The following is an 11,482-nucleotide window of genomic DNA, read 5'->3' as shown; positions in this document are numbered from 1 at the left end:
AAACATTGCAGCAAATCCCCTGTGACCAGAATGTCAATGCTGACGAATTGGCCAAGCAAGTTCCAAAGACTCAGATATGCTAAGCATAGTACCTATCGAATATCAACCTTTAGCATACAAGAAGGCGATTCCACCCTGGTTATACATACAACTGATACCTGGATGACTCCTATTATCCAATACCTCGACTAGGAAATATTGCCAATAAATAAGAATGAATCGAAGTAACTATAAGGACAGACCACCCATTTTATTCTAATGGATGGAATTTTGTATCTACAAGGATATTCAATGCCACTTCTACGATGTATTCCCAAAGTAAAGGCTAAGGAGCTATTATAAGAAGTACATGAAGGGTTTTGCGGAGACCACGCTGGGGGGCAGAGTTTATCAAAAAAGATTCCACGACAAGATTACTTTTGGCCTACAATGAATTAGGATGCAACAAAATTTGTGAAAAAATGCAACAAGTACCAACGATTCTCCAAAATACCTCGAGTAGCCCCAAATGAACTGAAGCATATGCAATGTCCTTGGCCATTTGCGATTTGGGGAATAGACCTAATCAGATCATAACCAAAGGGAAAAGGAGGTGTGAAATATGCAGTAGTAGCTGTCGAATACTTCATCAAATGGGTAGAAGCTAAACTGCTTGCAACAATCACAACCAATAAAGTGCTAGATTTTGTCTTCAAAAACATAGCGTGTCGATATGGACTACCAAATAAAATAATATCAGACAATGGCACACAATTCGTTAGTGACCTATTCACTGATTTCTGCGAATGACATGGTATAACTAAAAACTTCTCATCAGTTGCCCATCTGAAAGCAATTGGACAAGTCAAAGTTGTGAATAAGAAGATAAAGGACACCCTAAAAAATTAATCGAACAGGCAAAGGGAGCTTGGCCAGAAGAATTACCAGAAGTTCTCTGGTCGTACAAAACAACATACCGAACAGCAACAGGTCGTACACCATTTTCCTTAGCATATGGTAATAATTCATGCTACCAGTTGAGTTAGATACACCCTCGCATCGAAGGCTAGCATGTGATCAAAATACTCACTACAATAAAAAATGTGTTTAATAACACCGAAAATGTGTTATCAAAACAAACGATAACACTTTCTGATGTGTTAAGACCGACTATGTTATTGTAGGTCAGGGTACTTTACATAACACTTTATCAGTGTTATACAGATGTGTTATTGTACTATCAACGATAACACCATTTCTGTGTTATTTTAATATATATAGATAAGTGTTTAATTATGTTATTTATAGTCGATTATATAACACATTTTTTGTGTTATACTACACTTTGGTATAACACATGTGTTATATTAGCTTAGAGAAACATAATATTTTTTTACTTACACAAAACTAGGAAAACAAATATGAAAGTTGAAGCCAAATAAGGTAGCATAAATAGATTTTTATTAATTACTCAAATGTAATTACAATATTTAGTCTACTAGTCTAGGCATAAGACATCATATTACAACATAATTTATGCCCAATTCAGATTCCTTTATCACTAAATACAAAACAAGAAATGTATACAAAAATTAGTGAATTACATTCTTCCATTCTAAAGGCCTCAACTACAAATGTTGTCAAGAATTGCTCCAAAGAAATCATCTCAATATACCTGCACATTGTAAAAAAAAAAGTCATTTTATTATTAAGAACATAAGACTTAAGCTAGTTTCCACCTTTAAGAATATAACGTTTAATTAAATTTGTAATAACTCCAAAACTTGACGAAACAGCAAGGTATAGCAAGATGTACTACCATGAAAAACAACGACTGAAGCAACAAAACATGCAACTTAAAACAAGGCTTGTGAAATGTATCAAGATAACAAATATATCATTCTCAATGATCAAAAAGTATGTGAGGAAGAATTCATTCCAGAACTCTAAATTCTGTCAATATATCCCCAAAAAAATTAAAGAATAAAAACAGAATGACACTTTGACTTCTTATACAACAAAATCATAAAGAAAAACAATCAAATAAAAAATCAAACATGACAAGAATCAATGTTTTGAGGAGACGGTTTCTGGTATGTCTTAAATTTCTGTTTCCTGTTTGTGTTCTAAACTCTTGGCTTTAGTGTCAAGTTTATGATTTTTGAAGAAAAGGTCTATATATGATATAGAAGAACTCAATCATACTTTATGCTTAATCATTCAACTTTAGTTGCAAGCCAGAAGCAAAAGAAAATCTATTTCATTTTCGGCCATCTGTTTCTTGTATGCATAATATTATGTGCTATACTAATTTAGGCATATAAGGTCTAGTACTAAGCTCAAAATTACTCTCAATAACTTAACTAAACTAACTGATTTAACTAAATTATATATATATAAGGTCTAGTGCTAAGATTAAAGTATGTGCTATACTTACTAATGGTTACTTTGTACTGTATAGGCATTACACTCTCAAACCCCAAATGAAACTCTAAAAGCTCAAAGCCAGAGTATAAATAGTCAACTAGAAAAAATTGAAGAAAGACATTTTCCCAAGTTAACAGTTAGAAAAAGAATATTAATTACATACCAGCCAGTTATCCATGAAGCAAATGGTGACCATTTTGGGCCAGCAAGCTTGGTAATCCAATAGTAGAGACCCCTAGAAGTAGAAGCAGAACAGAAGCTAGATACTAATTATCAAACACAAAATTTTGAGTTTACTAAACATTGTTTATAATTAGTCATCCAACATAAAAGTTGAAAATTGCAGCAGTGAAAGAAGCTATAAAAACAGAGGAAACCAAAGCACATGCATATCTAGAATTATCAAAGGAAGTACAACATCAGAAGCAAACCTAAATGTACCATCAGAAGCAACTTCATCTATATCTCTATTTCCAAAACTAGCTTAGAATGGACTGCAATCGGCAGGAAACAAGGATTTGATTTCCTGAGAAAATTGGAAAACTCTAGTTAATACAAAGAAATCTCTGTAGAGACCATAAAACAGGTTCTACTTCAAAGAAATATATAAAATATGACATAATGGAAAATCATAGGGTGCTGAAAGAGGTTGGATTTGGGCACCCTGGCTTAGATAATATTGCAGCAGTGACTAATTTAAAGAGACTGAGAATTGGACTATCTCCACCATCTTGAGAATGTAATAGTTGCCCATCAGCAATGGGAAGTAAACCCAGCCAAGGGGCTGTTTACATGAATACCAATAAAGCAACAACAAATGACATGATAACACCAGTTATATACACATATCAAGAAAAATGCTTTGTATGTGCATGTTAAAAAATTCCCATCCAATTCACACAAACCATGTCTTATGGTCGATTCTATATTCACAAGAACAATGCATCTGTTATGTTCAAAATTTCCAGGTATGCTTAAAAATATCTATATTGTACGTGTCTTCAAAATCAGCATTTTCTTTAAGTTCTATTTGGTTTCAAATGAACTTTAAATCACCAAAATGGAAAATTGTTACACATCACAAGCACATTCACACATGAAATATTCCCAATTGTAAAATGGGAAAAAAAAGTAGAGCAACTAAGGCAAGTTGAGTAGAAAGAAGGGAAAAAATACACACACACAGAGAGTAAGGCAGAGATATTCTTACAATAGGATGTGCCAGCAGCTCGCCAAAGTTGTAGATATTATCCCCAAGCAGTGCTGAAAGTGATAAACCAAATGCCAAGTCCTAAAAAATTGTACAAAAAAATCAAAATACTGAAATTAACAGTCAAAACAGCTGGAAAAGTTTAATGCATGCTGTTGGTCAAACAAAATTTCTCTAAAGAGGCTCCAATTTAGAGAATACATTTTTAAAAAATCTGAATTTATTCTTCTGCCAGGTAACTTATTATTTCAGTTACTCTTTAGTAACTTATTGTATCCACTACTTTTCAAAACCAAATATGTAATAGATAAATATTAACTTATCCACCTAACTGGCTATGTAAGCAGAAAAGAAAAACAAACAAACAGAGTGATATGTCCAAAAGTAAAAAAATAAAAACACATTTTCATTACTTCAAAAGCGTTATTGTACAGTTTGGTAAAAGATATATACTGTAGAAAACATGAAGAAGAAGAAACTATATAGATCATCCTAGTTTCTACACAAAACAATAACATAAAGAAAGATTATAACATAAAAACACAGTGAACTCAACAAAGCCTTTAAAACTTCCTCATCTCATTTCAGAGGAATATGATTAATTCCTGAGACTATTGCAAAGCATTTGAAATAGAATAAATAAAGTCCAAGAAGCCTGTTCACTTAAGAATACCTTTACTAGTCAATAGCTCAAAATCCAACAACAGCAAGAACCCAATTACAGCTGCCTTCCCATTTATAATCTCATTCTTCCCTGTGAAACCAAATCCTCCTGAGCTCTCATCAACCACCATCCTTACCTATCAAGCACACCAGAATTGATGATTATAGTAGCCTATATATATATAGGCTATGTATAAATCTTATCAAATATGTAACAGTTAAAACTTCCTGCATTTTTTGTAATTATTTAGCATGATAGCTTATGTATTTGATATTATATCTATAGTCTAGAAGCCATTTTACAAAATATCATCAAAACAGACCAGTTTACAAGATAATGTTACAAAAATATGTATATTCCCAAAAGATGTTGATGCTTATATGTACATTAACTTAACATGAAGTAACACTTACCAGCTTAAATGATTCTAACATAGAGCCAGAATCAGAATTCAAAAGAGCAAAGGCAGAAAAACTAATCCAAGAACTTAACCATCTTGAAGTTCAGATACAAAAACACTAGACATACAAGTGATCACTTTAAATCGCCAATCCTATTTGCTTATAATGTCTATATAGCTAGTACTAATGTAAGTAACCTCAAGTGACTCAGAAAACAAAGAAGATTGTCTAGGTTCTACAACAGGTTTCTTATGCCTGCAGATTCTTTCCCATAATGTTGTTGAATTAGCATGACTCTTCAACATTGGAACAATAATTGTTTAGACTAAAATAAACAGAGTTGAACCCTTCACTAGTTGATTTATATTGCTTACCATTTTATTCCAGCACCCAATGCATTGGTTAAAGCACCACCAGCTAAGTGTCCTAGATGCCTTACCTGAAATAATGGAAAAAGAGATACCTAAACTTCATAACTACAAAAAGCATGACTGAAAAAGAAAATGTATACTGACCTTGGGCTCAGATCGTTACTTTGTTGGATCCATACTTTGTACTTCTAGAGATTTAAGCCATAAATACATGTTTGCAACTTGATCTTTAATCATTTCCTGAGGCTGAAAATAATAATAAAAGAAATAGTATTAAGGAACATAATGAAACATCTCTGAATAATAAAAAAAAGATAAGTAAAAACTGCAAGCAATATTCATTTAGTTACTATATTAGGATTAATATGTACTATCAGAAAATTATGTTTGTCTATAAGATGGATGCATGTATTTATGTGTTTATTCAACTAAGCCTCAATCAACGAAATTTAAATGAGTACTCTACCTGGACAAACCCATATAGGCCAGGAATGGACATAGCATTTGCACCAAGTACTTTTAATCCAAAGTCAACATGTGGCTGCAAAAAACATTAGAGACATGTATAAATCAAATCTAAATATAAAAAATCTAGTTTAACTAAGATCTTTTGGTTAAATTTCTTATAAAGATAGTGAAAATTAACAAACTAAGAATATACACAAGTTCAAAACAGCAAGCAAGATTAGGAGAAACAACAAGAACAGAGAGAATGTGAACCAATGAAACAACACAATCTAATGTAAAACACTTACAGCAGGGGAAAAATTAAAGAAGTTAATGTTAGTATGAAATTTTGAGGAGACGGTTTCTGGTATGTCTTAAATTTCTGTTTCCTGTTTGTGTTCTAAACTCTTGGCTTTAGTGTCAAGTTTATGATTTTTGAAGAAAAGGTCTATATATGATATAGAAGAACTCAATCATACTTTATGCTTAATCATTCAACTTTAGTTGCAGCCACAAGCAAAAGAAAATCTATTTCATTTTCTGCCATCTGTTTCTTGTATGCAGAACGTTATGTGCAATACTAATTTAGGCATATAAGGTCTAGTACTAATTACTATTCAATTGTTCACATGCTTAATAGCCACTCTATCAGTACTCTTGCAGTACCCTCAAAACCAAAGTGTTGGAAGTCATAAGACTAATAAAAAATCTAAAAAACAAAATCCACAAATTGGAAAACTGTACAGAAACCAAAAATAAAAAATCTTACTCAAGAAGTAATAATGAGAGGTTGGACTGTCCAAAAGAAGGCTGAATTATCTAAGTTCTATGATATTACTATGAAATGATTCTTAAAATATACATGGTTAAATTAACTAAAACTTATCATGGTTCTTATCATGCATTACTTTTATAGATAAAAAATGTATAAAAAATATCTTTATTATACAAAATGCAGAGCACAATATACTGATTGGAATAAAAACCATGATAATATAAATGATTAGTGTCATTGCAGGCCTGTAGTGTAGTGCCAAAGAGATCCTCTAATATAAATAATATATGGTTCTTCTAGTATTATATATCTGTAGTGTAGTGCCAAAGAGATCCTTGGGAGTATATGACACACATAAAGACTAGTTCCACATCAAGTTAATATAATACATATTTGGTAAAAAAAATATACACAAAGTACCCAATCTGCCTTGAATTTCTCGTGATTGTTTAAAATACCTTTTTTAATCAAACATTCTGAAGTTAAAAATTGATATTGCTACTATAACCCACCAGATAATTGTTGCTAAAAAAATTAGCATCTAATTCATTACATACAGAAAGAAATATCAAGTATACAGCCAGAAAAAACTGGTGCATACAGGGTGGCATGCTTTACTAGACTATATGATCACAATTATCTTCTTCTACATATCCATGGAATTTGAGATGGCCCAAATCAGCAATGCATATATACATACATGTAACATTCATCTAATGAGGAAAAAAGATATAATTTCTAATATAAACAAGAAAAAAAATCACAAAGAAAAGCAAAAGAGAAAATTGAACGAAATGATACAAAACCCCAGTACATTAACAGAGGAAACCTGATCAATATTCACAAGTACATCAATGGAGCATTCAAAAAGCCCGTGCATCGAGTCCTGCTCAAGTTCTTTCGTCTACAACAACAATTATCTAGTTTTAGTTTTGTAGTGATAACTGGATGTATAAATTTATAGCCTGCTAGCACTAGGATAGATCACCAAATACCTTATAACCAGCAGAAAGAGCATAAATAGCTCCAGGCAACAGCACAACTATGTGCTCATTTAAAATGGAAGACTCCTGCATGTAAACAAACCAGTTAATATAACAATGAAGTTAATATAAAGCAGTCAATCTTAAGGTTTGTAACAACAAAATCTATCAGGATAAAAAGCCAAATGTGTACCCCTTTTTAAAAGGAAGAACTAGATGAAATTGCATCCTCTGAATCTGGCAGCAGTAACACAAAAGAGAGTTCTTGCAAACTCCTTTAGATGCAAAAATATAGAAACATATGAGCTCACAAAAGAAAGGTGGAGATGGAGAGAATTTGAAAAGAAACAAACTATTTATTACCTTAGAGTCCACAACAAACCATCATAACCTCAGAGTAGTCACTATCACAAGATTTCATTCTATAGTTGCTAAAATCATAAATGATGTTAAAGTGGTTACAAGATACTCTACAAAGATTACTTACAAGAGTCTCTATCAATTATGTTTTCATATTAAAAAATATGATTTAAATTGTTTCTTTTGTGTTTTATTTGATACTTTTCAAAATTAAATTGATATTTCTTACATTTCATCAATGTTTCCACAATATTTCTGCAATATTTTGACAGATAAAGTTTTACACTCAGAAAAATATCAGAACCTTGGAAAGTTCTCAAAGCATCCTGCAAGTAGGCAAAGTACTTAATAAAACTGAAAGTATATGCATCCATCATTTAAATGAACAAAATCACCCAGAACATTGATTGGCAGTTACGCGTTCGCTCACAGTAATAAACTCCAGAGTAATCTCCTCAAATAACTAACAACACAACAATTCTAGTGGCATGCATGAGAAATTTCCCCAAAAACAAAGGCCAAGTTTCTGGGATCAAATTCATAAAAATCAGATGTTTCGAGAACTTTACCTAAATTTGACCTCAGATTTTCTGACTCCTAATTGCCAGCTCTCTTTTCAAGTTTTGGCAAAAATAATTATGTAACTTAAAAAATGAACATCAATTCCTGTTTCATGTAAACACAATTTATCAAGCTAAAAATCAACACGAGAACAAATGAGCAACAAGTTGATCATGTACAAATAGATACGAATCAAATTTATTTTTAAGTTATACACCACATACCAAAATCTGTGAATCTCCTCTTGCAAAGGTGAAGAAACTCGGCGTATTTCTAAGCTCCCTCGTTTGTCTTGTCAAGCTGCAAGACCAAAGGTCGCCTCATCATGATCCCTGCAGATTTTCCAATCCAAATTCCATTATATATCCTTGCTAAAACAAAATAGTAAATAAGAAGAAAAAAGATACAAGAAAATTAAATGATAAAAATAGTAAATAAGAAAAAAACAACTAGCCTTTGTTTGCTTTTGATTATTAAAAAAAAAGGCAAACACCTTTCCTTTCTACCTTTTCTGTCTAAGAAAAAGGATTAAGGACAGAGTATTAGTTCAAAATGGTCTGATTATTGGGAATTAATTTTGAGGTGATGAGGTGATTTGCCTCGAGTCATATTTCTCCATACAGAATCAATATATAGTTCACTCCTTGTCTCCCTTGCTACTATCTCTTATATATGTTTTGTTTGTCTTCAGTATTGGTTACAAGAGAAGTAAATGAGATCAGTTTAATTTAGCCAAAACTAAAGGAATGGATATCAATGATTGGAGAAGAAACTGCACAAAATAATGACAGAGTAAAGAAATTTTTGAACTTTTCTATCCTAAAGTTTACAGTATATGAACTAGTTTATATAACTAACTAAACTGCCATATAGCCAATTCACTTATCAGTGATTCATTGAGAATCATCACATACTTTAATTAACTTATGAAATATATGGAATGGATGCAACTTATAGTTTAGTCCCTTCATGTTGATTGCAACTTATAGTTTAGTCCCTAAGTGATGTGGCATAATTTTGATTAGTTTGTGTTTAGCATCTTTCACTTAAATAGTGCGTGAATGGATTCATTTCTCATAAATGGACTGGATTTATTGTGATATATTTTATGTACAGCCCGCTCAGTAATCATCAGTCAAGTTAAAGATTTAATAGAAACAAAAACACACCAGATTCTCAGCACCGGGAAGATTTCCTCATTTAGATAACTTAGCTACATGAGATCATCTACACCATCAAGGATATCAGGATTTGCTGGGACCAAACTTTCAGTTTGTACCTTTAAAACCTACAAAGTGAACATTAAAATAAATCAAACATCTAATGGAAAAAGACAATCAAATCTCAACTCAAAGTTTCCATAGCTCTTGCTGCAAAAATAAAAGTTTCAATAGCTCTCTTACTTTCTCATCAGGCAATGCAATGACAGATTCGGTCCCTGAGATTGACAATATTTTTGCAAGCTCCCATTTACCATTTGGGCATTGAAACCAAGATTGAAGCTTCTGAAACAATAAACTTAAGAAGTAGGTAACAGAAATTAATAAAAACTACATACTATGTTCACAAACTAAGCTCCAGGAATCATCAGTTACTTTATGAAACTAGTTTATAAAATTAAGGCTGAATTGCAACAAGTCTGTAACAAGACTAGAGTAAATTTGCTAAAAGTGAGACAACATTCATAAAACACCAACCTACTAAACACGTGGCTAAGAGTGGTTACATGTTATTAATAAATATACAATTGGAGGGAAAGAAGTCTATAGCAGAAAGACTCTGAGATTCACTAAACAGTGAAGCTAAATGCTTAGGCAACAACAAGTTGATATCATGTACTAAATTCTAAAATAAAATTGTCAAAATAAACAGTTAAACTTATAATTTCACCACTAGAAGTCGGCTTAGGCACACCATGGCCATTATAATGAAATAGGACCCTCTCAGACTTGGCATATCGGCGACATGTATTACAAAGTTTCTTCACTTCATCCATAGTAGGATCAGGCTGGACCTTATATCGTGCCTGCTCAAAGATCTTCAAAGGTAAATAAAATTCAATCTAAGAAAATATTATATGAACTCTGTACAAGCCAATAATATCCTCACCCTTGGTTGCCACCTTTCATACTGAGCACTCAAATTTTTCCCAATTGTTTTAAGAGCTTTCTGCGGTGCCATTGAAAAAGGATCTGCAAGTAAAGGTTCACAAAAACTAGTAGTTATTCTACTCACAATTTGGCACAACCAATGTTATATATCAACTGAATTTCAAATTGATGAAGGTACATCACAGAACCCCATTTCAACAAACAATTAAGAGAAATAAATGAAATTAGTTGAAAAGATAAGAGTAAACTCATCTTTAGGTCGCCATTTTGAGACTAACCCACTACCTGATGGACCGATGGGAAGACAAGCCTCATGCCGAAATTCAGACAAAACCATTGTTTGAGGCAAATAAGCCATACTCGTGGTAGTGGCAGTCTCCGAATCCACTCTTTGCGAACTTAAATCAACATCATCATGGCTCGAAACGTACTCTTCTTCCAACTGTTTCGAAACAACCGCCACCAAAGATTGCGAAAACCTGGAGGCCATCAAATCCCCCAATGACATTCAAATCGAAAAAGGCCTCAGTAAACAGAACCAACAGCTCAAGAAGACATCAATCAACCCTTCCTCAATCGAGAAACCATAACTAAAAACAATTCAACCAATGAACACCAGAACGCCAGAAAGATTCAAGAAGAAAAAAGAAATGGAATACAAGAATGATTTAGTTGTCAACGAAGCCGCTGAACCAGCAGTGCATGGATCCAGCTCGAGAAACCCTAGAAAGCCCAACAGACTTCTCTGAAAATCCTAGGTCGGGAGGAAGAAGATTTGAGCAAAATAGGATTTTGTCAGAGAAGAGGAAACCATAGAAAGAAAGAAAGAAAAAAAAGAAGAGAGAGAGAGTATATGCGGGGGATTGACTTCGGAGACGTAGCCGAAGAAGAAAACGGGGATTGAAGAAAACAGGGAAAATAATAAAACAATGTAATTAAAAAAGAATTAGCTATGAAAAAATATAATAGGCAGGCACCCAAAATAATTTACCGCCATTTTTTCCTTTTACCACATATAAGTATACCATAATACTTTTTCAGTACTATTATTCTTTTATGTTATGAAAAGAGGTATTTGGTGTAGTGACTTACCACCAGTTGCAAATGGAATCATTAGATATGATAGAAGGACGAAGATAGAAGGCTCTGCTACGAGTAGCAGCTCATCAACAAAAGGTCGCTCGATATTTTAA

The 11,482-nt window shown here is 32.7% G+C and overlaps 1 protein-coding gene and 2 long non-coding RNA genes across 5 annotated transcripts; all 3 read right to left on the bottom strand.

The window, feature by feature from the left end:
- Positions 1 to 1,423: 1,423 nt before the first annotated feature.
- Positions 1,424 to 2,642, bottom strand: LOC133804601 (uncharacterized). The gene is made up of 2 exons (XR_009878552.1): positions 2,570 to 2,642; positions 1,424 to 1,654 (listed from the first exon to the last, which is right to left on the bottom strand). It is a non-coding gene; the product is annotated as an uncharacterized LOC133804601 (long non-coding RNA).
- A 246-nt stretch (positions 2,643 to 2,888) lies between these two features.
- Positions 2,889 to 8,876, bottom strand: LOC133804594 (uncharacterized). The gene is made up of 9 exons (XR_009878547.1): positions 8,403 to 8,876; positions 8,187 to 8,283; positions 7,451 to 7,532; positions 5,519 to 7,344; positions 5,197 to 5,292; positions 5,056 to 5,120; positions 4,290 to 4,416; positions 3,617 to 3,697; positions 2,889 to 2,932 (listed from the first exon to the last, which is right to left on the bottom strand). It is a non-coding gene; the product is annotated as an uncharacterized LOC133804594 (long non-coding RNA).
- Positions 8,877 to 9,346: 470 nt separating this feature from the next.
- Positions 9,347 to 11,245, bottom strand: LOC133830071 (regulatory-associated protein of TOR 1-like). Of its 3 annotated transcripts, XM_062259995.1 has the most exons (4): positions 10,288 to 11,245; positions 10,069 to 10,204; positions 9,582 to 9,683; positions 9,347 to 9,466 (listed from the first exon to the last, which is right to left on the bottom strand). In XM_062259995.1, exons 2-4 carry the CDS (start codon positions 10,132 to 10,134, stop codon positions 9,392 to 9,394), a joined length of 243 nt encoding a protein of 80 aa, XP_062115979.1. In that variant the 5' UTR covers positions 10,135 to 10,204; positions 10,288 to 11,245; the 3' UTR covers positions 9,347 to 9,391. The 3 variants fall into 3 exon arrangements, with proteins under 3 accessions (XP_062115979.1, XP_062115971.1, XP_062115963.1); XM_062259987.1 differs by having other exon boundaries at positions 10,069 to 11,245; XM_062259979.1 differs by lacking the exon at positions 9,347 to 9,466 and having other exon boundaries at positions 9,646 to 9,683; positions 10,069 to 10,216.
- Positions 11,246 to 11,482: the final 237 nt, after the last annotated feature.

This window comes from Humulus lupulus, chromosome 1 (assembly GCF_963169125.1).
Source record: "Humulus lupulus chromosome 1, drHumLupu1.1, whole genome shotgun sequence".
Classification (NCBI taxonomy): domain Eukaryota; kingdom Viridiplantae; phylum Streptophyta; class Magnoliopsida; order Rosales; family Cannabaceae; genus Humulus; species Humulus lupulus.
The sequence above is the reverse complement of the archived record's forward strand: the minus strand, read 5'-3'. Positions and strand labels throughout refer to the sequence as shown.